This window comes from Ornithorhynchus anatinus, chromosome 8 (genome assembly GCF_004115215.2).
Source record: "Ornithorhynchus anatinus isolate Pmale09 chromosome 8, mOrnAna1.pri.v4, whole genome shotgun sequence".
Classification (NCBI taxonomy): domain Eukaryota; kingdom Metazoa; phylum Chordata; class Mammalia; order Monotremata; family Ornithorhynchidae; genus Ornithorhynchus; species Ornithorhynchus anatinus.
The window spans coordinates 69,310,219-69,337,624 of record NC_041735.1 but is presented as its reverse complement, the minus strand read 5'-3'; the positions used below and the strand labels follow the sequence as shown (position 1 = coordinate 69,337,624).

The following is a 27,406-nucleotide window of genomic DNA, read 5'->3' as shown; positions in this document are numbered from 1 at the left end:
AGACTCTCCCCTCTTTATCCCTGACTCCCCCGCAGTGATCCAGCATGGACCGCCCAGCATCCCTGGCTCTCCCCTCTCCATCCCTGACTCTTCCCCAGTGACCCAGCACAGACTGTCCAACACCCTTGACTCAAGTGTGGGCGGAGGCCGCGGTGACCTCCGGAGGCGTTGGCCGAGCTTTGGCCCCACCCACTCCTTGGAGGATATGTGGTCTTGCCCTCCTTTTTTTTCCCAGTGGTATTTCTTAAGCGCTGTACTAAGCCCTGGGGTAGATACAAGCTAATCAGGTTGTCCCATGCGGGTCTCACTCTCTTAACTCCCATTTTCCAGATGAGGGAACCGTGGCAAAGAGAAGCAAAGCGACTCTCCCAAAGTCACACCCAGAAAAGTGGTGAAGCCGGAATTAGGACTCATGTCATCCTGACTCCCAGGCCCGGGCTTTATCCATCATGCCATGCTGCTTCCCCAGCTTCTTCCCCACTCCACATACCCCGAGTGGGAGAGTCAGAGGGTGCCGAACGATCCGTGCTGGGTCACTGGGGTTGGGGAGAATCGGAGATGGAGAGGGGAGAGTCGAGGGTGTCGGATGGTCCGGGCTGGGTCGTTGGAGGGAGAGTTGGGGATGGAGAGGGGAGAGTCAGGGGTGTTGGAGCGTCTGTGCTGGATCACTGGGGGAGAATCCGGGATGGAAAGAAGGAGAGTCGGGGGTGTTGGATGAGAAATCAGTCAGTGGTATTTACGGAATGTGCACCGAGTACAGAGCACTGTACTGAATGCTTAGGAGAGTACACTAGATTTTGTAGGCACGATACCTGCCCCGAGGGAGCTTAGCATCTAGTGGGGGAAGCGAACCCTAAAATAATTGAGAAACAGGAGGGAGCAGGTGGGGCTCTAAAATATGGCTGGCACACCAAAATGCTGAAATGGCAGTTGGGGGAATGGCAGCCGGGGGACTGGGTGCGATCGGGAAGGCCTTCTGGAGGAGGTGGGAATTGCACGATCAGTCCTTCTGATCGGAGCCCTGAGGCAGCTGCCTCTCTCCTGCCTCTGCACCCGCCCACCCCCACCTCCGCTTCTTCTCGGTGCCCACAGACTGAACCCCTACCTCCACCTTAAGGGTCTCCCCCCACTCTCTTCCACCCAGTGCCTAGAGACCGACCCACCCACCACCCTCTAACTCGCCGACTCACCTCTGCCAAGAGCCCAGGGAACCCTCCCCTAACTGGCCCTGTTCCTGTCCTGACACCTTCTAAAAGCCTCCGCCCAGGGCCAAGACGACGCCACTTTTGGAGGAGACCGGTGATCGCTCTTTACTTTCAGACCCGCTCCACGCCCTCCGGGAGGTGATCCCATTCCGCGTGCTCCGGGAGACGGCCCTGCCCGGGTGTCGGGGGTCATCAGAGGTGGCAGGCCAAGGCCCGCTGGAACACCGTCCCGATGAGCAGCTTCTGGCCGAACACGGCAGCCACCGAGCTCCCCTGGAGGAGCGAACCGTCGTCGGCGAAGACCGTGGTCACCGTGGGCCTGGCCGAGAGGATGTCCTGGATGCGGAGGACCTGGGGGATGGCCAGGGGCCACATGCGACTCGGAATCACCCAACCGACAAGGAGCCCCCTCCGGGCTCACCTACTGCCCTCCCGCCTGGGGGCGCCCTTCTGCATGACCTGCCGGGGAAAGCCACGCACACGCTCCTCATGTTCGCCTCCGTGCACACGGTCGCAGGGGCTCCCCACACAGGCACAGGGCGAGCATCCTTCGCCCCAACCTCCAGCCTGGGTCTTCCCCCGCCCCCAGAGCCACCGAAGGGGAGACCAGCCTCGATCCAGCCCGTAAAAAAGGTAAATTTGAAAAGACGTTTTCTTTCTTTGGCTAAGATTCTCGCTAAGAAAAACGAAGTCTTCAGCACCGGCCATTAGGGACTGGGAAAAGCTCCTTGAGTGCTGGGTCGAGTCTTTTTTACTTCTTCTCTCTGCCCGTTAAGGGCCCGCTACAGCAACCTGAAACACCCACGTCTGTTGGGCTGGTGTGGTTCGGGATGGTCAACCCTGCCCAGCCCTGGAGAAGCAGTATGGTGTAGTGGCTAGAGCCCGGGCCTGGGATTCAGAAGGTCACAGGTTCTAATCCTGCTCTGCCGCTTAATCCGCTGTGTGACCTTGGACAAGTCACTTCACTTCCCTGGGCCTCCGTTACCTCATCTGTAAAATGGAGATGGAGACTGTGAGCCCCATGTGGGATGAGACTGTGTCCAACTGGATTTACTTGTATCCATCCCAGCACTTAGTACATTGCCCGGCACATAGTAAGCACTTAACAAATACCATAAATATTAGTATTATTATTCTCCTTGGGGATGCCAATCAGAAAATCGAGGTTGGCTCCTCTGACTAATAACTAAAAGACTGGGTTTGAGGCGAGGGAGGGAGGTAAGGAGAGAGGGAGAGACAGAAAAAGAGACAGAGAGGGCGTGTGCACAGGGAATGAGATTAGACTGGTGCACACGGGACGATAATACAGCAACCCCGGCTCTTTGCGAACCTTTGGTCCGGGATGGTACTTCCCTGGGCAGGGACAAGACCGCTGAACCCCCCGATCACAACCCAAAATCGGGGCTCACTAACCTCGGACCCCGGAGGGTCTTCGGGGTCATAGTTCAACAGCTTCATGGCATTCGGGTGGCACCCGGCCCACACGTCCCCAGTAGATGGGTCGACGGATAGGTTGTCCACCAGCGTTCCCAGCTCGAGCACCTGGTCCGGGGGGGAGGGGAGAGAGGTCGAAGGTCCAGTCAACAGCTGGAGACTGACCTGCCCACAGGGAGCCTGGAGGCCGAGCTGCCCACGGCGAGCTGGGAGGCCGGCCCACCCACGGGGAGCCTGGACACCGACCCACTCACAGGGATCCTGGAGACCGACGCACCCACAGGGAGCCTGGAGACCAACACTCCCACAGAGAGCCCGGTGACGGGCTCGCCCTCGGGCGAGGTGAGAGGAGATTTTGTCCCTCTCCAATATGCTCCTCTGATCCATTCAAGGGACTTCAACATTTTTTAGAAACCGTAGCTCTGCCACCTCAGAGTTTCACCCCAAGTCTCCCCTCCCAATCAGGGTCTGCCCACAAGGCCCCACCTACATGCTAACCCCATCCCAACATCCTGCCCACTCAGCTGACGGTAAGCTCCTTGTGGACAGGAAACGTGTCCACCAACTGTTTTATTGTACTCTCTCCTCCATCCACACTGCTGCCCTGTTAATTCAAGCACTTATCCTATCCTGCCTTGATTATTGCATCAGCCGCCTTGCTGATCTCCCCGTCTCCTGTCTCTCCCCACATTATTCCATACTTCACTCTGCTGCCCGCATCATTTTTCTACAGAAACGATCAGGTCACATTTCCCCGTTCTTCCAGAATCTCCAGCATTTGCCCAACCACCTCTTCTTACCATCAATTTTAAAGCCTCCAATCCCCTTGCCCCCACCTACCTCACCTTGCTACTGTCCTATTATAACCCAGCCTGCACACTTAGCTGCTCTAACACCAACTTACTCACCGTGCCTCGATCTCATCTATCTCGCCGTCGGCCTCTCGCCCACGTCCTGCCTTTGGTCCGGAACGCCCTCCTGCCTCATATCCAACAGACAGTGACTCTCCTCCTCCTCTAAACCTTACTGAAAACCCATCTCCTCCAAGAAGCCTTCCCTGACTAAGCGGTCCCCCCGCCTTTCCTCTTCTCCCACTCCCTTCTGTGTCTCCCTGATTTGCTTTGATTGATCGATTGATTGATTGATTAGAACCCAGATCCTGACTCCCAAGTCCAGGCTTTCTCCACTTGGAAAAGCAGCATGGTGTAGTGGATAGAGTCCAGGCCTAGGAGTCAGAAGGACCTGGGATCTAATCCTGGTTCTGCCCCCTTATCTGCTGGGGGACCTTGGGCAAGTCACTTAGAGAAACAGCGTGGCGCAGTGGAAAGAGCACAGGCTTTGGAGTCAGGGCTCATGAGTTCGAATCCCAGCTCTGCTACTTGTCAGCTGTGTGACTGTGGGCGAGTCACTTAACTTCTCTGTGCCTCAGTTCCCTCATCTGTAAAATGGGGATTAAGACTGTGAGCCCCGCGTGGGCCAACCTGATTCTCCTGTGTTTACCCCAGCGCTTAGAACAGTGCTCTGCCCATAGTAAGCGCTTAACAAATACCAACATTATTATTATTATTATCACTTCACTTCTCTGTGCCTCAGTTACCTCATCTGTAAAATGGGAACTGAGACTGTGAGCCCTACGTAGGACAGGGACTGTGCCTAACCCGATTTGCTTGGTTCCACCCCAGAGTGCCTGGAACATAGTAAGCACTTATCAAATACCACATTTATCATTATTATTATTAGGCCTCACTGCTCCGGGTGATGTGATCCCAACCGTGACCCTGACAACCCAACCAGACCCTCTTACCTTGTGCTGGGTGAGATTCCAGTCTCCGTGCCTCTCCAGGATGTGGATATTCTGGCCCCCCAGGTTGGCCACGTAGAGGAACCTGCAAAACACATGGGAGAATGGCCAGTTGAGGCAAGCCCCGGGATCTTGGCCACCATCTTGGAAGGAGGTGGCCAGTTTGTTGTGACCTGAGGCTCCATTCATTCATTCAATTGTATTTATTGAGCGCTTACTGTGTGCAGAGCACTGTACAAAGCACTTGGGAGGGTACAACAGAACCATAAACAGACACAATCCCTGTCCACAATGAGCTTACAGTCTAGAAGCAGTGTGGCCTAGAGGCAAGAGCACGGGTTTGGGAGTTAGAGGACATGGGTTCTAATCCAGGCTCTGCCACTTGTCTGCTGTGTGACCTTGGGCAAGTCACTTGACTTCTCTGTGTCTCAGTTACCTCATCTTTAAATCGGGGATTAAGACTGTGAGCGCTACACGAGACAACCTGATTACCTCGTATCTATCCCAGTGCTTAGAACAGTGCTTGGCACATAGTAAGCATTTAACAAATACCAAAATTATAGAGGACTCCAGGGATGGGGCAGTGGCTCAGAGGCCGATTGCCGGTCCTTCTCCGGGAGGGAGCTGGGACCATAAGCCTGGGGCGGGGAGAGCCGGGGGCCCTTGGGGTCAGAGACCAAACAGGGGCCGGATGAAGCCCTGGATGCAATGTCTGCAAGGGGGAAGGGGAAATTGGTGGAGAAGGTTCAAGGTCCAGTTACCTCAACTATAACATGGCAAACCCAGAGGCCAGGGAGAGGGGGCCCAGGAGGGAGATCCTCTAGCCTGGAAGCTCCTTGTGGGCAGGGAACATGTATACCACCTCTCCACCCAAACGGCTACCTTACTGCTACAGGCTCTTGTTATATCCCGGCTAGACTACTGTGTCAGCCTTCTCTCCGATCTCCCTTCCTCCTCTCTCGCCCCGCTCCGGTCTATTCTTCACTCCGCCGCCCGGCTCATCTTCCCGCAGAAACGATCTGGGCCTGTCACTCCCCTTCTTAAACACCTCCGGTGGTTGCCTATTGACCTCCTCTCCAAACAAAAACTCCTCACTCTAGGCTTCGAGGCTCTACATCACCTCGCCCCTTCCTACCTCTCCTCCCTTCTCTCTTTCTACCGCCCACCCCGCGCACTCCGCTCCTCCGCCGCCCGCCTCCTCGCCGTCCCTCGGTCTCGCCCGTCCCGCCGTCGACCCCCGGGCCGCGTCCTCCCGCGGTCCCGGAACGCCCTCCCTCCTCGCCTCCGCCAGACTGATTCTCTTCCCCTCTTCAAAACCCTACTTAAAACTCACCTCCTCCGAGAGGCCTTCCCAGACTGAGCTCCCCTTCTCCCTCTACTCCCTCTACCCTCCCCCCTTCACCTCTTCGCAACTTAACCCCCTTTTCCCCCCATTTCCCTCTGCTCCTCCCCCTCTCTCTTCCCCTCCCCTCGGCACCGTACTCGTCCGCTCGACTGTATATATCTTCATTACCGTATTTATTTTGTTAATGAAATGTACACCGCCTCGATTCTATTTAGTCGCCATCGGTTTTTACGAGATGTTCTTCCCCTCGACTCTATTTATTGCCATCGTTCTCGTCTGTCCCTCTCCCCCGATTAGACCGTGAGCCCGTCAAACGGCAGGGACTGTCTCTCTCTGTTGCCGACTTGTTCATTCCAAGCACTTAGTACAGTGCTCTGCACATAGTAAGCGCTCAATAAATACTATTGAATGAATGAATGAATGAATTATATCAGAATCTCCCAAGTGATTAGTACAGCCAGAAGTAGCGTGGCATGGTTGGATACAGCACGGGCCTGGAAGTCAGAAGGACCTGCTTTCTAATCTTGGCTCTGCCACATATCTGCTGCATGACCTTGGGCAAGTCACTTCACTTCTCTAGGCCTCAGTTACCTCATTTGTAAAATGGGAATGAAGACTGTGAGCCCCACGTGGGACAAGGACTGCATCCAACCTCATTAGCTGGTATCTACCCCAGCGCTTAGACCAGTGCTTGACATAGAAAAGTGCTTAACAAATACTATGGCTTAGGGGATAGAGCACAGGCCCGGGAGTCAGAAGGACCTGGGTTCTAATTCCAGCTCTGCCACTCGTCTGCAGTGTGACCTTGGGCAAATCACTTCACTTCTCTGGGCCTCATCTGTAAAATGGGGATTAAGACTGTGAGCCCTACGTGGGACCGGGACTGTGTCCAACTCGATTAACTTGTTGATGATTGCAGTTTTCACCTTAAATAAACAATGTGTTAAACTTAATGCCCTTCAGCATATCGCTTCCTCTGATCACAGCCAGATAGGAAGGCTCCAAGCGAAGACCAAATGAAAATACGTATTGGTTTATTCTTTGTATTTTTGTGCCTATGGATTCACCTAATTCTGTGTTGTTTGCCTTTATGGAAGGGATGCCAGGTTTGCAGTTCGCACCGGGCTACTCACAGCCTGGACACTGGAAGCGAGCCGGGGCCACGCTCTTACTGAGGCCGTGTTGGAGGGTTGAAGGAAAATAGGCTAAGATAAAGACCCCGGCATTAACTCGACCCCGACCCGCTTTTTGAGGCTAACTCTTTTTAACATTAACCTGACCCCGAATCCATTTCCTAAACTAATTCTCTCAACAAACACAACCCCCAGCCTTCTGCTTATCTCATCCTACCAAGGTGGAGGGGTCCTTGACTTGGGATCAGAGAAGATAGGAAAGAAAACCGCACCATCATCACAAATGTCAGTAGGCAGTGTCTCTATCTGTTGTCAAATTGTACTTTCCAAGCACTTAGTACAGTGCTCTGCACCCAGTAAGCGCTCAATAAATACGACTGAATGAAAGAATGAATGAACAGATCGTACCTGGGAGAAGCTCGATGTTCTGATCAACAAGACTAGTATAAGAGGAGAGGGAAATAATAATCATAATAATGTTGGTATTTGTTAAGCGTTTACTATGTGCAGAGCACTGCTCTAAGCGCTGTGGTAGATCCAGGGTCATCAGTTTGTCCCACGTGAGGCTCACAGTCTTAATCCCCATTTTACAGATGAGGGAACTGAGGCACAGAGAATAATAATAATGTTGGTATTTGTTAAGCGCTTACTATGTGCAGAGCACTGTTCTAAGCGCTGGGGGAGATACAGGGTAATCAGGTTGTCCCACGTGAGGCTCACAGTTAATCCCCATTTTACAGATGAGGTAACTGAGGCACAGAGAAGTTAAGTGACTTGCCCACAGTCACACAGCTAAGTGGCAGAGTCGGGATTTGAACCCATGACCTCTGACCCCGAAACCCAGGATCCTTCCACTGAGCCACGCTGAGAAGTGAAGTGACTTGCCCTCAGTCACACAGCTGACAAGTGGCAGAGCTGGGATTCGAACCCATGACCTCTGACTCCCAAGCCTGGGCTCTTTCCACTGAGCCACGCTGCTTCTCACGACACCGGTACTCCTGTTCACTTTCCTCTGAAGGGAAGGCGGAGACAGCCCAGGCCCGACGGACCTCTCGGGTTGGGGATAATAATAATAACTGTGGTATTTGTTAAGCGCTTACTTTGTGCCAGGCACTGTACTAAGCGCTGGGTTGGCTACACGTAAATCGGGTTGGACACAGTCCCTGTCCCACCTGGGACTCACAGTCTTAATCTCCACTTTACAGATGCGGTAACTGAAGCACCGAGAAGTGAAGTGACTTGCCCAAGGCCACACAGCTGACAAGTGGCGGAGCCGGGATTAGAACCCATGACCTTCTGACTCCAAGGCCCGTGCTCTATCCACTAGGCCACGCTGCTTCTCATAATGGCCGGGTCATTAAGGACCCGAACACCGGACTGATTATCTCGCGGTAGGAAAATTCTCTGCTTGGGTTGGTCTGGGTAGAGTTGTGTTCTTTGCAATAGCTGAATCTTTGATTTTCTGTTGATCGCATGGTTATATTCAAGTATCTGGTTTCTAAGTTGTGGTGATCATCCCCTTGGCAGCCTCAACACACGAACCCGCTAATATAATCTCGGGGAACGAATTGGTCACTCAGGGCTCCACATTTAGCGCTTAGAACAGTGCTTGGCACATAGTAAGCACTTAGCAAGTGCCATTATCCCTAGACCATAAGCTCATCATGGACGGGAAATGTGCCTGATTATTGTTGTGCCCTTTCCATTATGGGTAACCCTGATGAGAGACTATCTCTCAACGGTACAGCTCTAAGCTTCGTCAGCATATACAAACTCTCCTGCCACGTTAAGGCATTGATTCATAGGAGAGAATTATGTTCATATCTACAATTAATGAATGAATGAATGAACAATCCCTGCCCAGTGACGGGCTTACAGTGATGAATAATGGGAGCAAATCAGGGAGAAGCAGAGGGGAGGGAGAGAAGAGGAAAGGGGAGTTTAATCAGGGAAGGCCTCTTGGAGGAGATGGGCCACCTAGAAGGCTTTGAAAGCGCGGAGAGTAATTGTCTGTCGGATCTGAGGAGGGAGGGCGTTCCGGGCCAGAAGGAGGGCAAGGGCAAGGGGAGGCATTGGCAGCAAGACAAAAAAGCCTGAGGCACAAAGTGAAGGTTGGCATTAGAGGAGCCAAGCGTGCGGGCTGGGTTGGAGTAGGAGAGTAGTGAGGTGAGGCAGGAGGGGGTGAGGGGATCGAGGGCTTTAAAGCCGACAAGGTAAGGACTTTCTGTTTGAGGCGGAGGTGGATGGGCAATCCCTGGAGGTTCTTGAGGAGCGGGGAGACACGGGCTGAACGTTTTTGTAGAAAAATGATCCGGGCAGCAGAGTGAAGTATGGACTGTCGTGGGAAAAAACAGGAAGCTGGGAGGAGGAGGTTGACGATAGAGTAATCAAGGTGGGAGAGGATTAAGGGCTTAGGAGAAGCAGCGTGGCTCGGTGGAAAGAGCCCGGGCTGGGGAGTCAGAGGTCGTGGGTTCCAATCCAGGCTCCGCCACTTGTCTGCTGTGTGACCTTGGGCAAGTCACTTCACTTCTCTGGGCCTCAGTTCCCTCAGCCGCAAAAATGGGGATTAAAAAATGTGAGCCCCACGTGGGACAATCTGAGTATCCTGAAACTACCCCAGCGCTTAGAACTGTGCTCTGCACATAGTGAGTGCTGAACAAACACCATAATTATCATTAGTAGTGGTAGTAGTCCGGGGCTAAGCACTTAGTCCGGTGCTCTGCACCTAGTAAGCGCTTAATAAATACGACTGAACGAATGAGAGGATGTGATTGGATCGACAGACAACGTACCTGTGGTCGGGCGAGATGGCGATTCCGTTGGCGAAGGTGAAGCCTTGGGCCACGCTCTTGACCCCCTCCGGGCTGTAGAACACCACGTTGGTCCACCACAGGCCCAGGAACACCTCCAGCTGGGCCAGCAGCGGCTGGGTGAAGTAGTGGTCATTGGTGGCGTAGAACCGGTCTGGCCCAACGGCAACCAGGTCGTTCACGCTGGGAAGGAGGAAGGGAGGAGGGGAGAGGTGTCGGGGAAGCCGGGAACCGGGGTCCCCGGCCTCAGGGGGGACCCGGTCGGGGCCCCAAGTACACGCCTATGAGAGGAGAACGTGCACGTACCCAGCCTAAACCCACACGCATGAACACGTACCAACCGTCAATCGATCGATCGGCTTTTTTGAGTGCTTACTGTGTGCAGGGCACTGTACTAAACGCCTGGGAGAGTACAGTCTAACACAGTCCATAGATATGTTCCCTCTCTGAAAGGAGCTTACAGTCTAAAGAGGGAGAGAGACATGAATACGAAGAAATAAATTTAGGATATGGTCATAATAATAATCGTGGCATCTGTTAGGCGGTTATTAGGTGCCAGGCTCTGTACTGAGCGCTGGGGTGGATACAAGCAAATCGAGTTGGACACAGTCCCCGTCGCGGTCTTTACACCCATTTTACAGATGAGGTAACTGAGGCCCAGAGAAGTGAAGGGACTTGCCCAAGACCACACTGCAGACAACTGGCGGGAGCCGGGATGAGAACCCATCACCTTCTGACATCCAGGTCTGTGCTCTATCCATTACTCCATGCTCCTTCCCTAAGTGCTGTGGGGCTGAGGGAGGGATGAATACAGGGTGCAAATCTAAGTGACAGGGTGACGCAGAAGGGAGGGAGAGAAAAGGAAAGGAGGGCTCAGTCCGGGAAGGCCTCTTGGAGGAGACGGGCCTTCGATAAGGCTTTGAAGGTGGAGACATGGGAGTCGTGGGGACGGGGGGGCGAAGGGAGGAAACCCAGTGCTTGTCCTCCTGCTAGCCCGCCCCCTCCCACCCCAAAAACTCAACCTTTCCAATCCGTCTTCCACACCCTTTACTCCACAGAAACTGCCCTCTCTTTAAGTAATAATAATTCATTCATTCAATAGTATTTATTGAGCGCTTACTATGTGCAGAGCACTGGACTAAGCGCTTGGAATGGACAAATCGGTAACAGACGGAGACGGTCCCTGCCCTTTGACGGGCTTACGGTCTAATCGGGGGGAGACGGACAGAAAAGAACAATAGCGATAAAGAGAATCTAGGGGATGAACATATTAAAAACAATAACAAATAAATAAAATTAAGGCGATGTACATTTCATTAACAAAATAATGATAATAATGGGTTTTGTTGAGCGCTTACTATGTGTCAAGCACCGTTCTAAGAGCTGGGATAGATACAAGCTAATCGGATTGGACAGAGTCCCTGGGGCTAACAGTCTTAATCCCTGTTAACCGATGAGGGAACTGAGGCAGAGAGAAGTGAAATGACTCACCCGAAGTCACACAGGCAAGTGACAGAGCCGGGATTAGAACCCACATCCTCTGGCTGTCAGGCCTGTGCCTTTTCCAGCGCTTAGAACAGTGCTCTGCACATAGTAAGCGCTTACCAAATACCGACATTATTATTTTCCACAGGTCCATGCCGTCTCTCGACATACTCCATCCTCGTCTTTCTCGATCTCTCAGCTGCCTACAACACTGTGGACCACCCCCTTCTCCTGAAAATATTATCTAACCTTGGCTTCACTGACACTGTCCTCTCCCGGTTCTCCTCCTACCTCTCGGGCCGCTCCTTTTCTCTTTTGGGGGTTCCTCCTCTGCCCCCACCCCCTAATTAAAGAGGTCCTTCAAGGTTCAGGGCTGGGTCCCCATCTACTCTCCATCTCCACCCACTCCCTTGGAGAACTCATTCGCTCCCACGGCTTCGACTGTCACCTCCGGGCGGATGATTCCCAAATCTCCCTCTCCCGCCCCAATCTCTCTCTCCTGCTCTGCAGTCTCACATTTCCTCCTGCCTTCAGGTCATCTCTACTTGGATGTCCCGCCAGCATCTCAAACTTAATACGTCCAAAAGAGAACTCGTCATCTTCCCCTCCAAAACCTGCCCTCCCCGTGACTTTCCTCTCACTGTAGACAGCACCGCCAGCCTCCCAGTCTCAGATTATCCTTGACTCATCTCATTTAAACCGCTTAGTCAATCTGGCATCAAATCCTGTCAGTTCAGCCTTTACTACATGCTTTTCTCTCCATCCAAACGGCTACCACCCAAAATGCAGGTACTTATCCTACCCTATCCCACGTGAAGCAGCGTGGCTTAGTGGAAAGAGCCCGGGCTTGGGAGTCAGAGGTCATGGGTTCTAATCCCGGCCCCGCCTCTTGTCAGCTGGGTGACCTTGGGCCAGTCACTTCACTTCTCTGCGCCTCGGTTACCTCATCTGTAAAATGAGGATGAAGACTGTGCGCCCCACGTGGGACAACCTAATTCCCTTGTATCTACCCCAGCGCTGAGAATAGTCGTTGGCACAGAGTAAGCACTTAACAAATCCCAACATTATTATTATTATTACCCTGCCTTGATTACTGCATCAGCCTCCTCACTGACTTCCCTGTCTCCGGCCTCTCCCCATTCTAGTCCACACTTCACTCTGCTGCCGGATCATTTTTCTAAAAAAAAGTTCAGTCCGTATAATAATTATGGCATTTGTTAAGCACTTACTATGTGCAGAGCACTGTTCTAAGCACTGGGGAGGATACAGGGTGATCAGGTTGTCCCACGTGGGGCTCACAGTCTTCATCCCCATTTTACAGATGAGGTAACTGAGTCACAGAGAAGTTAAGTGACTCGCTTAAAGTCACACAGCGGGCAAGAGGCTGAACCGGGATTTGAACCCATGACCGCTGACTCCACAGCCCGTGCTCTTTCCACTGAGCCACGCTGCTTCTTCATATCTCCCCACTCCTAAAGAACCTCCAGTGGCTCTCCATCCACCTCCTCTTCAAACAGAAATTCCTTACCATTGGCTTTAAAAAGCTTATCAGCTCACTCGCGGTGAGTGCTCGATGAATCCATTGATTGATTAACCTCTTGATTAACTCCAGGAGCTGGAAATCATCTTTTCCTCTTTCCTCTTCTTCCTCTAGTTTACTCTCTTCCTGACAACACTGTGAGCTCCTTGAGGACCGGGATCAGGTCTACGTACTCTACTGTACTCTCCCAAGCACTCAGTACAGTGCTCTGTACCTGTAGACTGTAAGGGCCTTGACGACAGGGATCGGGTCTAACTGTATTATACTCCCCCCCAAGAGCTCAGGACCCTCCTCCGTACACAGTAGACTGTAAGCTCCTTGATATGGGAAGCGGCATGGCTCAGTGGAAAGAGCCCGGGCTTGGGAGTCAGAGGTCATGGGTTCGAATCCCGGCTCTGCCGCTTGTCAGCTGTGTGACTTTGGGCGAGTCACTTCACTTCTCTGTGCCTCAGTTTCCCTTATCTGTAAAATGGGGATGAAGCCTGTGAGCCTCACGTGGGACAGCCTGATGACCCTGTATCTACCCAGAGCTTAGAACAGTGCTCTGCACATAGTAAGCACTTCACAAATACCAACATTATTATTATTATTATTATTATTAATGGCAGGGATCAGGTCTACCTACTTTATTGTAGTCTCCCAAGTGCTCTGCCCTCAGTAGACTGGAAGGTCCTGAGGGCCAGGATTTGGGGAAATAGAAGCAGCAAGATTTAGTAGAAAGAGCCCGGGCTTAGGAGTCAGAGGTCAAGGGTTCTAATCCCGGCTCAGCCACTTTTCAGCTGTGTGACTTTGGGCAAGTCACTTCACTTCTCTGTGCCTCAGTTACCTCATCTGTAAAATGGGGATTAAGTCTGTGAGCCCCTCGTGGGACAACCTGATTACCTTGTATCTACCCCGGTGCTTAGAACAGTGCTTGGCACATAGCACTGTTGGCACAAATACCATCATTATTAATATTATTATTATTAAGCAGCAGGAAGGGGGATCTAGGCAGGCCCATGCCTGGCAAACAGCTAGGAATCCGAGGGTCACTCTGCTGTGTTCGGGCTCCAGATTAGCTGGGGAAAGAGACACAGCTGGGCCCTTGGGGGGCAATGTTTTATTTTTAATGGTCTTTGTTAAGCACTTGCTAGGTGCCAGACACTGTACAAAGCGCTGGGGTAGACAAGAGCTAATCAGGTTGGACACAGTCCCTGTCCCACATGGGGCTCACCGTCATAATTCCCATTTTCCAGATGAGGGAGCTGAGGCCCAGAGAAGTTAAGAAGTTAAAAAGCAGCGTGGCTTAGTGGGTAGAGCACGGCCCTAGGAGTCAGAAGGACCTGGGTTCTAGTCTGCTGTGTGAACTTGGACAAGTCACTTCACTTCTCTGGGCCTCAGTGACCTCATCTGTAAAATGGGGATTAAGAGTGTGAGCCCCATGTGGGATGGGGACTGTGTCCAATCTAACTTGATCTACCCCAGCGCTTAGAACGGTGTTTGGCGCATAATAAGCGCTTAAAAAGTACCGTTATTATTACTATCATTATTAAGTGACTTGCCCAAGGTCGCTCGGTGACAATCGGAGGATTAGAACCCAGGTCCGTGCTCTATCCACTAGACCACACTGCTCCTCAAGGGTTTTCAATGCGCTAGAGCCTTGCCTTTGATCCCCACTCAGGAAGGGGGACAGAGAGGAGGCAGTCGCAGATCGGGACCTCCCCCGCCCCGATATTCCTCTGCCCAGCCTCCCCCCACCCCCAGCCCCACGGGGCCCTCAAACGGCACCTGTGCAGCAGCGGGTGTTGGATGGTCTTGATGTGGGAGAGGACCTGCGTGTCGGCCTCGAACCTGAACACCTCCAACGTGCTGGTCTGATGGGGGTGGTTCACCACGTACAGGTCCACCGTGCCATCTGCGGGCAGAACGGCCACCCCCGACCCCCAGCCCCGGCCCGGGGCATGAGGTCAGAGCGGGGCCCCTCAGAGGCCCCCTGCATCCAGTCCGGCCTGAGGCCCACCCACCGGCCCCGGCTCCTTCCTTAAAGTCACCCCCTGGGCAGAGGCTCCACTCTCTCTGGTTTTCTCCTGTTCTGATGTGTTGACGTCCAGTTCTCCTTTAGGTCTAACCACAATCTTTCCTGCTGCCACCGAGCCCTGCTTTATTTTCCGTCCCCCCCCGCCCCCACCCCGAGTCGGCTCCGGTGTGCGTCCCCCAGCCCGCCCGGGTCGGTCGGCCTGTGCGGCCCTGACCAGCCCGAGGTATTAAAAATAATAATAATAACGATTGTGGCCTTTGTCAAGCGCTTACGATGTGCCGGCCACTGGGGTAGATACAAGATGACTGTGTTGGACACAATCCCTGCCCCAGGTGGGGCTCACGGTCTTAATCCCCGTTTTACTGGTGAGGTAACTGAGGCCCAGAGAAGTGAGGTGACTTGCTCAAGTTCACGGAGCAGACATGTGGCGGAGCCAGGATTGGGACCCACATCATCTGATAACGGAGAGCCCTGCCTGACTCAGCCTCCTGGCTCCTGTGGTCGCATCCCTGGGCTCAGGGTGTAGGCTCGGTCTCAGTTTGTGGTCCACTGGGACCCCAAGTCTTTCCTTCTGTCCTCAGACCCGAGCAGCCGCCTACCCCGAGCTTGACCCCGGCCCGGTTTGGGTCTCTGGGCCTCAGGGGCTTGGTCCTGTTGAATCCCCTGCTTTTTCCTCCTGCAGCATGGAGCAGACCCTCTACCCAGGGAGCCGGGAAAGCCGGAGACCAAGGTTGGGGCAAAACCTAGTCCTCCCGGGCGGGGCCAGCACTGTGACTAATAATGTTGGTATTTGTTAAGCGCTTACTATGTGCAGAGCACTGTTCTAAGCGCTGGGGGAGATACAGGCTAATCAGGTTGTCCCACGTGAGGCTCACAGTCAACCCCCATTTTACAGATGAGGGAACTGAGGCCCAGAGAAGTGAAGTGACTTGCCCACAGTCACACAGCTGCCATGTGGCAGAGCCGGGATTCAAACCCATGACCTCTGACTCCCAAGCCCGGGCTCTTTCCACTGAGCCACGATGCTTCCCCTAACTAACGCTCTGCTGACCACCCCCACCCCCCAGCCTCGCCCCCTTACCTCACTGCTCTCTGGGGGTTCTGAGCACTTAATGCCCCCTCCTGCCTGCCCCTACCCTCACCCGCCAGCTCCAATCCGCTCCCCATCGCTTCTTATAATAACAATAATAATAATAATGGTATTTGTTACACGCTTATTATGTGCCAAGCACTGTTCTAAGCACTGAGATAGATACAAGGTCACCAGGTTGACCCACGTGGGGCTCACGGTCTTAATCCCCGTTTTACAGTTGAGGTAACTGGGGCACAGAGAAGCGAAATGACTTGCCCAACGTCTCACAGCAGACAAGTGGTAGAGCCGGGATTAGGCCCTACATCCTCTAAATCCCAGCCCGGGGCTTTGACCACAAAGCCACGCTGCTTCGCACCCGTTCCTGCATGCACCCACCTGCTCCAGCCCGTTCCCGCCCTCTCCCACCAGCTCCTGCCCTCACCCGCCAGCTCCCGTCTGCTCCCCATCGCTCCCATCTGCTCCTGATGGCTCCCGCCAGCTCCCAGTAGCTCCCACCCGCTCCTGCCCTCACCCGCCAGCTCCCGACTGCTCTCCATCGCTCCCATCTGCTCCTGATCACACCCGCCAGCTCCCAATAGCTCCCACCCGCTCCTGTCCTCTCCCGCCAGCTCCCAATAGCTCCCACCTGCTCCTGCCCTCTCCCGCCAGCTCCCTACTGCTCCCCATCGCTCCCAACCTCTCCCGACAGGTCCCAACTGCTCCTAACCGCTCCCGCCAGCTCCTGTCCTCTCCCGCCAGTTCCCAATAGCTCCCACCCGCTCTTGTCCTCTCCTGCCGGCTCCCAACTGCTCCTGATCGCTCCCATCCACTCCCACCAGCTCCCACCCGCTCCTGCCCTCTCCCGCCGGCTCCCAACTGCTCCCGATCGCTCCCGCCAGCTCCCAATAGCTCCCACCCGCTCCCGCCCTCTCCCTCCAGTTCCCATCTGCTCCCAACCGGTCCTGCCTTCTACGGATCACTCCCCACCCACGTCCCGTTCAGACAGACCAGGCCCAAACGCCGCTTTCCCGCCCCAAACCCGGTCCCCGGAGCGGGACGGTTGGCGTCCGGCCAGTCCTCGGCCCAACGCCCCGCAGCAGGTGTCCCCCCGCGTCCCCGCCGCCGGGCCGGGGACTCACCTGGGTCCACCAAGGCGCTGATGCCGTGGGGGTTGAAGGCGTCCCGGTCCAAGGCTCCGCGGATGTCCAAGGCCCGCGGCTGGGGGTGGGCCTGGCTGAGGTCCAGGAGGAGGATGGCCCCCGGACTGGCCGGAGCGAAGCTCTGCATCCCCGGATAGCGGAGACCCTGCCCGGCACACCCCACGTCAGTCCGCCCATCAAAACTGGGGTGCCATCCCCCCACTACGCCCCTCTGTGCCAGCACAACACGACCCCCTTGCCAGGACCATCCGGGTCCGGACCTCAGGCTGGTCCTTCCCGGCCGGGGAACCCAGGCATCCCCGGGGACCGGGCCGGACAGGACCCCCGGCCTCCCGTCGACCTCATCCCGCTCCCATCCCCCGGAGAATTGCGTGAGGGTGCCCTTTCCCCCCGGCTTCACCCCCAGAAGCAGCAGGGCCCAGTGGGTAGAGCCCGGGCCTGGGAATCAGAAGCCCCTGGGAGCTCCACCACTTGTCTGCTGTGTGGCCTTGGGGAAGTCATCTGACATCTCTGGGCCTCAGTGACCTCAGATGGGGATTAAGAGCGTGAACCCCATCTGGGACGGGGACTCCGACCAACCCGATTGGCCTGTATCCACCCCAGCGCTTAGAACGGTGCCTGGCACATAGTAAGCGCTAAACAGATACCACGATGAGCAGCTCGGCGAGGTGGATAGAGAAGGTCGTTGGTTCTAATCCCACCTCTGCCCCTTGTCTGCTGTGTGACCTTGGGCCAGTCACTTCACTTCTCTGGGCCTCAGTTACCTCATCTGTAAAACGGGGATCGAGACCGTGAGCCCCGCGTGGAACAGGGGCCGTGTCCAACCCAATTTGCTGGTACCCACCCCGGGGCTTAGTACAGTGCCTGGCATATAGTAAGCACTTAACAAATACTATAATAAAAATCATTATTATTATTCACAGCGCAGGACCCAGGAGTCTCCACTGGCCTGCCGGGGGTGGCGGGGGGAGGTCAGCAGCCAAAAAATGTCCTAGAGCAGATAATGCATATAGCATTTGTATACTGTCACCAGAGAGCACTTGTAAACTTTACAGATCACCCGGGAGAATTACTTGGCTTCCTCCACCGGCCTCACCACCTCCCCGCCTTCCCTCACTTCCTTCTCTCTCCCTTCCTTTGGGAGACTGCAAACTCACTGTGGCAGGCAATGTGTCTGTTATATTGCCAGATTGTACTTTCTCAAGCGCTTAGTACAGTGCTCTGCACACAGTAAGCAGCGTGGCATAGTCAGCGTGGCTCAGTGGCAAGAGCCCGGGCTTGGGAGTCAGAGGTCATGGGTTCGAATCCCGGATCTGCCACTGGTCAGCCGTGTGACTGTGGGCAAGTCACTTCACTTCTCTGGGCCTCAGTTCCCTCATCTGTAAAATGAGGATGAAGATTGTGAGCCTCACGTGGGACAATCTGATGACCCTGTATCTACCCCAGCAATTAGAACAGTGCTCTGCACATAGGAAGCGCTTAACAAATACCAACATTATTATTATTAGTCATGGGTTCTAATCCTGGCTCCACCACTTGTCTGCTGTGCAACCTCACTTCACTTCTCTGGGCTTTAGTTACTTCATCTGTAAAATGGGGATTAAGATAGTAAGCCCCATGCGGGATGGGGATTGTGTCCAACCCAATTTGCTTGTTTCCATCCCAGCGCTTAGTACAGTGCCTGGCCCGTAGTAAGCGCTTAACAGATTCTATTATTATCATTGCTATTATTATAGTGGAAAAAGCACGGGCCCGGGAGTCAGAGGACCTGGGTTCTAATTCTGGCTCTGCCAGTTGTCTGCTGTATAACTTTGGGCAAGTCACTTTACTTCTCTGTGCCTCAGTTACCTCATCTGTACCTTGAGGATTAAGAGTGTGAGCCCCATGAGGGACAGAGACTGTGTCCAGTCTGACTACTTTGTATCTACCCCAGAGTTTGGAACAGTGCTTGACACGGAATAAGCGCTTAACAAATACCATAAAAAAAATACACTTGGCTGACGGGCAATCACTCAGTGCCCTCTCCTTCTGCCCGCCAAACTCCTGCTCTGTTGCCTTCGGCCTCTCACCCCATTCTCCTCCTCCTCTTCTCCAATTTCAGATAACCTCCATTTCAGATAACCTCCCAGGCTCTCCGACTCTGGCTTTCACCCCAGTAAAGGCCGCTGAAACCTCAAGTTCCACCCCTTCCTCTTCCCGGGGGACCCCCGGCTTGGATGTGCCAGTCATGGGGCTCCCCGTCCCTGGGAAGACAAGGCAGGGTCCAGGCCCTGCCCAAGGCTGGCAAGGGGGCCAGAGGTGGTGGGGAAACCGTCAGGCAGGAGGGATGTGGGGGACACACCAGTAAGCTCAGTAAGCAGCGTGGCGTAGTCATGGGTTCTAATCCTGGCTTCACCATCTGTCTGCTGTGTGATCTCAGTTCACTTCTCACTTCAAGCTTAGGGCTCTGCTAGGACCTATAATAATAATAATTGTAGTATTTGTTAAGCACTTATTTACTACGTGCCAGGCCCTATACTAAGCGCTGGGGGATCGATCGGGTTGGACACAGTCCCTGTCCCTCATGGAGCACACAGTCTCAATCCCCATTCTACAGATGAGGGAACTGAGGCCTTGAGAAGTGAAGTGATTTGCCCAGGGCCGTACGGCAGACAAGGGGCAGAGGTGGGATTAGAACCCATGACCTACTGACTCCCAGGCCCGTGCTCTCTTCACTGCGTCATGCTACTCATTATCGATGCATCTGTTGGCCCGGAATGGGGACGGACGTGAGATGGGGAGAGAGGCGGGGTAGAGGACACAATATGCGGGCGTCCGGGAGACGGCCAAGAAGCGTCCTGGAGAGGCGGTGACGTAGAACAGTTGCGTGCAGGGAACGCATCTGTGAATTGTTGTATTGTCCTCTTCCCAGCGCTTAGTACAGTGCTCTGCACATGGTACTCAATGAATAGGACTGAATGAATGTAACGGGGAGAGACACTCACGGTGCTGATGAAGGCCAGTCCATTGGGCAGGATGTCAATGTCCTCCGCACCGGTCTCTGCAGACGAGAAACAAGAACTTCGGTCCCTGAGGGTCGGCCCTGGCCCTGACCCAGGCCCGGGCCCAAGGACCCAGTCTCTGGCCCGGCTCCAACTGAGGCAGAGGGCGCTGAGAGGAACTGCGTGCTGGCTGCCCTCCTAGACACACACCCCCCAGCTAGCCTCTACCCGGGCCCGCCCCCCTCTCCTGCCGGTCCGCACGCCCTCCGGGCCTGTGCGGGACCCCTCTGACATCCGGTGCTCGGCCGTCCTTTCCACAGGGCAGAGTCCAGGCCGCCACCGAGTCGGGACCGGAAAGGGGAATGGGGAGGGTCACTGACAGCCACCCCTGGGGTCCCTGGGGTGCAGGACCTCGTCTTCTCCTGCCCGGACGGGGTCAGCGTCGACCTGCTGACCTCTACCCCGGCTCCCGGGATCTCCCACTCCCGCCAACCGGCCAAAAGTTGTCCGCACTCCCACCCATCCAGTGCCCCAGTAGAGGCTGTGCCCTGCACCCCTCACCCCCAGCCCCAACCACGCTCCGCACCCCGTATCCCCGACCCGGTCACAGGACGGAAGGGGGTCACAGACACGGGGTTGGGAGGGGTGGGGGGTCACAGGCCCAGTGGAGGTTACAGGCGGGATGAGGGAGGGGAATGGTCCCAAGCAGGCAGAGGACAAAGGGCCGGAAGGGAGTCCCCGGTCCCTGCACCCCCTGTTTCCCGCACGCCCCGACCCCCGCACCGATTCCCTGGATCAGGCGGCAGCCCGGCAGGCCCACGGGATCCAGTTTTCGGGAAGAGTTCAATCGACTCCTGCGGGAGCAACAGGAGAATTACGGTCGGAGGGAAAGTGGGGTGGTGGCTTGGGGGAGGGGCAGGGCAGAAAGTGGGGGGCAAACGCGGGGGAAGAGGAGCAGAGGGTGGAGGGGCGCGGGGTCAAGGCCGGGGGGGAGGTCGGGGTGAGCTGGGTATAAAAGGTGAGGGGCAGGTAGGGTGAAGGGTTGGGATGTGGGGGTGGGGTTGAAGGTCCAGGGGCTGGGTCAGAGATCAGAAGTCAGGAGCAGGGTCACCCCCTCCCAGTCAATCAGTGCTATTTTTTGAGCACTTACTACGTAGGGAACTCTGACCTAAGCACTCGTGGGAGTACAACGATCAAATTCCGGTACTTGTTAAGCACTTACTTTGTGCCAAGCACTGCTCTGAGCGCTGCGGTAGGTACAAAATACAGCCATTTGCCTGCTGTGTGACCTTGGACCAGCCACTTCACTTCTCGGTACCTCAGTTCCCTTATCTGTAAGATGGGGATTAAGACCGTGAACCCCACGTGGGACAACCTGATTACTCTGTATCTACCCCAGGGCTTCGAACAGTGCTTGGCACAAAGAAGGTCACGGGTTCCAATTCCGGCTCTGCCACTCGTTTGCTGTGTGGCCTCGGGCGAGTCACTTAACTTCTCTGGGCCTCAGTTGCCTCATCTGGAAAATGGGGACGGAGACTGCGGGCCCCACCTGGGACTGCGTCCACCTGATTTCCTGGTAACCACCCCAGCGATTAGTACAGTGCCTGGAACGTAGTAAGCACTTAACAAATACCACAGTCATAATCACTATTAGTTAGTGCTTAACAAATAACATCATAATTATTGCTACCGTTAATGGAATCGGAAGACACGTTCCCCGCCCATGACGAGCTTACAGTAGAGAGGAGGGGGGGCAGACGTTAAGATAAATCAATTAGAATTAAATTATGGTAAATGAATTCTAAGCATGGTGGCCTAATGGCAAGAGCCCGGACTCGGGAGTCGGAGGAGGTGGGTTCTACAGTCGTCTGCTGGGTCAACCTGGACAAGTCACTTGACTTCTCTGTGCCTCAGTGACCTCATCTGTCAAATGGGGGTGAAGTCTGTGAGCCCCACGTGAGACCACCCGACTACCTCGTGTCTACCCCAGCGCTTAGAACAGAGTTCAGCATGTAGTAGGCGCTTAACGGAGACCATCGTGATGGTGATTATTATTATTATACTAATTTCTAAGCTCCCGGCCCCCCGTTGAGAGCAGGAGGGTCAGTCCCCGTCGGGGGCGTCGCTGGGGAGGGGCGCTCTCCACGTAGCCCCTGGGGGCTTCGGCCTGGACCCGGGCCCGACCCGACCCCCAACAGCCCGCGACCACCGGGGCACTGACCCTTCTCTCCGGGGTGGGCCGGGGACGGGGCAGGAGGAGGAGGAGGAGGAGGTGTCCACTTGGGGTGGGGGCTTTGGGTCCCCCAAGACCCGCTCACCTGAAAGCCACGAAGCGCTCGCCGAGCAGGGCCAGTCCTAGCCCCAGCAGGGCCAACGCCAGAGACTTCCCCATGGCCGGAGGGGGGTTGGAGGAGGAGGAGGAGGAAGAAGAGGAGGAGAGGGGGACGGAGTGGAGCGGTCCTAGGGACAAGCTGGACAGCGGCCGCCGAGCCCGGCTCCAGGCCAGGGGAGGCCAGACCAGGGGAGACCAGGCCGGGGGAGGGCAGGAGGAGGAGGAGGGAAATTGGGACTCCGCCCTACAGGTCCCTCGTCTCCCTCTCTGTCTCCCTCTTTTCTCTCTCTCCCCTGTCCCTCCTTCTGTCCCTCCCTTCTCTCTCTCTCTCTCTCTCACCCCTGTCCCTCCTTCTGTCCCTCCCTCTCTTTCTCTCCCTCCTCTCTCTCTCTCTCTCCTCTGTCCCTCCTTCTGTCCCTCCCTCTCTTTCTCTCCCTCCTCTCTCTCTCTCTCCCCTGTCCCTCCTTCTGTCCCTCCCTCCCTTTCTCTCCCTCCTTTCTCTCCTCTATCCTCTGTCCCTCCTTCTGTCCCCTCTCTCTCTTTCTCCCTCCCCCCTCTCTCCTCTCCCCTCTGTCCCTCCCTCTCTCTCTCCCCCCTTCCTCCTCTGTCCCTCCCCTCTCTCTCACTTCTGTCCCTCCCTTTGCCTCTCCCTCTCTCTCTTTCTCCCTCCTCTATCTCTCTCTCCTCTCTCCTTTGCCCCTCCCTCTCTCACCTCTCCGTCCTCTCTCCTTCCCTTCTCTCTCTCCTCTCTCTCCTCTCTCCCTCCCCCTCTCTCTCCCTGTCCCTCCTTCTGTCCCTCCCTTCTCCCTCTTTCCTCTCTGCCTCCTCTCTCTCTCTCCTCTGTCCCTCCTTCTGTCCCTCCCTTTCTCTCCCTCCTCTCTCTCCTCTCTCTTCTGTTTCTCCCTCTCTCTCTCCCCTCTTCCTCCTCTCTCCCTCCTCTCTCTCGTCTGACCTTCCCTCTCTCTCTTTCTCCCTCCTTTCTCTCGCCTCTCCCCTCTGTCCCTCCCTCTCTCTCCCCCCCTTCCTCCTCTTTCCCTCCCTTCTTTCTCTCCTCTGTCCCTCCTTCTGTCCCTTCCTCTGTCCCTCCCTCTCTCTTTCTCCCTCGTCTCTCTCTCCTCTGTCCCCGTCTCCCTCTTCTCTCCCTCCCTTCTCTCTCTCTTCTCTCCCCTCTCCCTTCCTCTCTCTCTCTCTCTCCTCTCTCCCTCCTTCTCTCTTTCCCTCCTCTCTTTCTCTCCCTCTCCCTCCTCTTCCTCCCTCTCCCTTCCCCTTCTCTCTCCCCCACTTCATTCCATCGTATTTCAATCATATTTATTGAGTGCTTACTCTGTGCAGAGCACTGTACTAAGTGCTTGGGAGAGTGCAAGTAGAGAAGCAGCGTGACTTAGTGGAAAGAGCCCGAGCTATGGAGTCAGAGGTCGTGGGTTCTAATTCCGTTTCCGCCTCATCTGCTGTGTGACCTTGGACAAATCACTTAACTTCTCTCTGCCTCTTACCTTATCTGTAAAAATGGGAATTAAAAAATGTGAGCCCACGTGGGATAATCTGATTACCCTGTATCTACCCCAGCGCTTAGAACAATGCTCGGCACATAGTAAGTGCTAAACAAATACCATAATTATTATTACAAATAACAGTATACAGACACATTCCCTGCCCACAAAGAACATAGAGTCTAGAGAAGCAGCATGGCCTAGTGGATAAAGCATGGCCTGAGAGTCAGAAGGATGTGGGTTCTAAATCCCACTATATGTGTGACTTTGGGCAAGTTACTTCACTTCTCTGTGCCTCAGTTCCCTCATCTATACAATGAGGATTGACTGTGAGCCGTATGTGGGACAATCTGATTACCTTGTATCTACCCCAGTGCTTAGTATGGTTCTTGACACACAGTAAATGCTTAACAAATAACCATCATTATTATTCTCTGGGCCTCAGTTACCTCATCTATAAAACGGGAATTAAGCCTTTGAACCCCTTGTGAGATAGGGACTATGTCCAACCAGATTTGCTTGTATCCACTCCAGACTTAGTACAGTGCCTGGCGTAGTATTATTATTATTATTATCAAGTGCCAGCGATTCCTTTCTGACTCATAGCGACTCTATGGATATATTTACTCCGGAACTAAGTGCTTAACAAATACCGAAATTATTACTGTTATTATTAGAGAGGGAGACAGACATTAATATAAATGAATTAAAGATATGTACATAAGCCTCCAGTGGTTGCCTATCAACCTTCGCATGAAACAAAAACTCCTGACTCTTGGCTTCTAAGCTGTCCATCCCCTGGCCCCCTCCTACCTCACCTCCCTCCTCTCCTTCTCCATCCCAGCCCTCACACTCTGCTCCTCTGCCGCCGCTCACCTCCTTACTGTCCCCTGTTCGCGCCTGTCCTGCCATCGACCCCTGGCCCAGGTCCTAACGCTGACCTGGAATGCCCTCCCTTCTCACATCTGCCAAACTAACTCTCTTCCCCCCTTCCAAGCCCTACTGAGAGCTCACCTCCTCCAGGAGGCCTTCCCAGACTGAGCCCCCCCTTTCCCTCTGCTCCTCCTCCCCTCCCTATTCCCCCTTCTCCCTCCCTCTGCTCTTCCCCCTTCCCCTCCCTAGGGAACTCGTGCATATTTGTATATATTATTTATTCCTCTATTTATTTTGTTAATTCATTCAATGGTATTTATTGAGCGCTTACTAGGTGCAGAGCACTGTACTAAGCGCTTGGAATGTACAATTCAGCAACATGATGTGTTTATATCTGTGATTCTATTTATCTTGATGATACGGACGTCAAACTACTTGTTTTGTTCTGTTGTCTGCCTCCCCCGTTTAGACTGTGAGCCCTGTGTTGGGCAGGGATTGTCTCTATCTGTTGCCAAATTGTACTTTCCAAGCGCTTAATACAGTGCTCTGCAAACAGTAAGTGCTCAATAAATATGACTGAATGAATGAATGGAGGGGAAGACAGACATTAATATACATAAATGATAAATAAATTGCATTCATTCGTTCAATCGTATTTATTAAGCGCTTACTGTGTGCAGAGCCCTCTATTAAGCTTTTGCGAAAGTACAATACGATAATAAACAGTGACCACAGATATATACACATAGATTAGACTGTAAGCCCGTGATTAGACTGTGAGCCCGTCACTGGGCAGGGATTGTTTCTTTCTGCTGCCGAATTGTCCATTCCAAGCGCTTATACAGTGCTCTGCACATAGTAAGTGCTCAATAAATACTATTGAATATAAATGTGATTGAATGAATGAAGGAGGTCCCAGCTGGTGATTCCCTTCCCCCAGCTCAGGGGCAGGAAGGGGCAGTGAGTCCCCGTGAAAGCCCACTCCTGCCCGTTGTTGGGCAGGGATTGCCTCTATTTGTTGCCCAATTGTACTTTCCAAGTGCTTAGAACAGTGCTTTTCACAGAGAAAGCGCTCAGTAAATACGATTGAATGAATGAATGAATGACAGGGCCTCAGAGGAGCCCCCCTGGGCCAGGCTTTGACCGGGGAAGGCCCAGGGGACCCGGTGCCCGCCAGCCCGGGTTTGGCCAGCCTATGGTGTGGGTACCCCCTGCACGTAGGGTGGTGGAGCAGGGGAGAGGTGTCTAGAGCCCGGGGGCCTGGGAGTCAGAAGGACCTGGGTTCTAATCCCAGTTCTGCCCCTTGTCTGCAGTGTGACCTTGGGGAAGTCACTTCACTTCTCTGGGCCTCAGTTCCCTCATCTGTAAAATGGGGATTAAGACTGTGAGCCTTGTGTGGGACAGGGACTGAGTCCAGCCCAATTATCTTGTATCTTGTATCTTCCCCAGAAGAAAGAACAGTTCCTGGCACATAGTAAGCGCTTAAATACCACTATTAACAATAATAATAATAATAGCTCATCAGCTCCACAGCTGAGACCCGGGACACAAGCCTCCCCAGCTGAGAGTCTTGGGTGAGGAATTTCAATTTGTTAAGGAAATAAGATCAGGAAAGGCTAATTTGGTGAAATTAAAATATGATTCTCTCTGAGGAGGAGCCGAGGATCACGGCTTCATTTTTTAGAGAGCAATGCCATCCTGTGGAGAGCTGGAAGAAACGCCGGGAAGGAAGAATACTTTCCAGTGATAAATTCTTTTGTTTTATTGGTGTTTGTTAAGAATAATAAGAATAATAATAATAATTATGGTATTTGTTAAGCGCTTACTATGTGCCAAGCACTGTTCTAAGCGCTGGGTTAGATACAAGATCATCAGGTTGTCCCCTGTGGGGCTCACAGTCTTAATCCCCATTTGACAGATGAGGTCACTGAGGCACAGAGAAGTCAAGTGATTTGCCCAAGGCCACACAGCTGACAAGTGGTGGAGCCGGGATTAGAACCCACGAACTTGGACTCCCAAGCCCATGTTCTCTCCACTAAGCCATGAGCGTTTACTATGTCAGTCAATCATATTGGGCACTTACTGTGTGCTGAGCATTGCACTAAGCGCTTGGGAGAGGACAGTAGAACAATAAACAGATACATTCCCTGCCCACAATGATTTTACAGTCTAGAGGGGGAGACAGACATTAATAAATAAATTAGAGATATGGACCTAAGTGGTGTGGGACTGGACAGAGGATGAAGAAAGGGAGCAAGTGAGGGTGAGGTGGAAGGGAGTGGGAGACGAGGAAAAGTGGGGCTTAGTCAGGGAAGGCCTCTTGGAGGAGGTGGGCCTTAGATAAGGTTTTGAAGCGGGGTAGAGTCATTGTCAGATTTGAGGAGGGAGGACGTCCCAGGCCAGAGGCAGGATGTGGCAGGAGGTCGGCAGCAAGCTAGATGAGTTCGAGGTATAGGGAGAAGGTTATCATTAGGTGACGTACTACGTGTCAAACGCTGTTCTAAATGCTGGGGTCATTACAAGTCAATCAGGGTGGACACAGTCCCCGTCCTACGTGGGGCTCACAGTCTAAGTAGATGGGAATAAGATTTAATCCCCATTTTACGGAGGAGGAAATCGAGGCACCAAGAAGTGAAGCGACTGGCCCAAAGTCACCCAGCAGGTAAGTGGCTGAGCCGGGATTAGAATCCGGTGCTCTGATTCCCAGGCCCAGGCTCTTTCCTGACTA

The 27,406-nt window shown here is 54.0% G+C and overlaps 1 protein-coding gene across 1 annotated transcript; it reads right to left on the bottom strand.

The window, feature by feature from the left end:
- Positions 1–1,284: 1,284 nt before the first annotated feature.
- Positions 1,285–22,608, bottom strand: LOC103168141 (serum paraoxonase/lactonase 3-like). Its single transcript, XM_029071333.1, has 9 exons — positions 22,302–22,608; positions 20,767–20,837; positions 19,987–20,042; positions 16,982–17,147; positions 14,521–14,647; positions 9,711–9,911; positions 4,444–4,525; positions 2,619–2,747; positions 1,285–1,556 (listed from the first exon to the last, which is right to left on the bottom strand). Exons 1-9 carry the CDS (start codon positions 22,373–22,375, stop codon positions 1,398–1,400), a joined length of 1,065 nt encoding a protein of 354 aa, XP_028927166.1. The 5' UTR covers positions 22,376–22,608; the 3' UTR covers positions 1,285–1,397.
- Between the last annotated feature and the right edge of the window lie 4,798 nt (positions 22,609–27,406).

Coding starts and splice junctions, on each gene's coding strand:
- LOC103168141 (XM_029071333.1), bottom strand. CDS start 22,375: ATGGGGAAGTCTCTGGCGTTGGCCCTGCTGGGGCTAGGACTGGCCCTG. Junction 20,043..20,766: donor CCGCCTGATCCAGGGAATCG/GTGCGGGGGTCG, acceptor TCTCGTCTGCAG/AGACCGGTGCGGAGGACATT. Junction 1,557..2,618: donor AAGACCCTCCGGGGTCCGAG/GTTAGTGAGCCC, acceptor GCCATCCCCCAG/GTCCTCCGCATCCAGGACAT.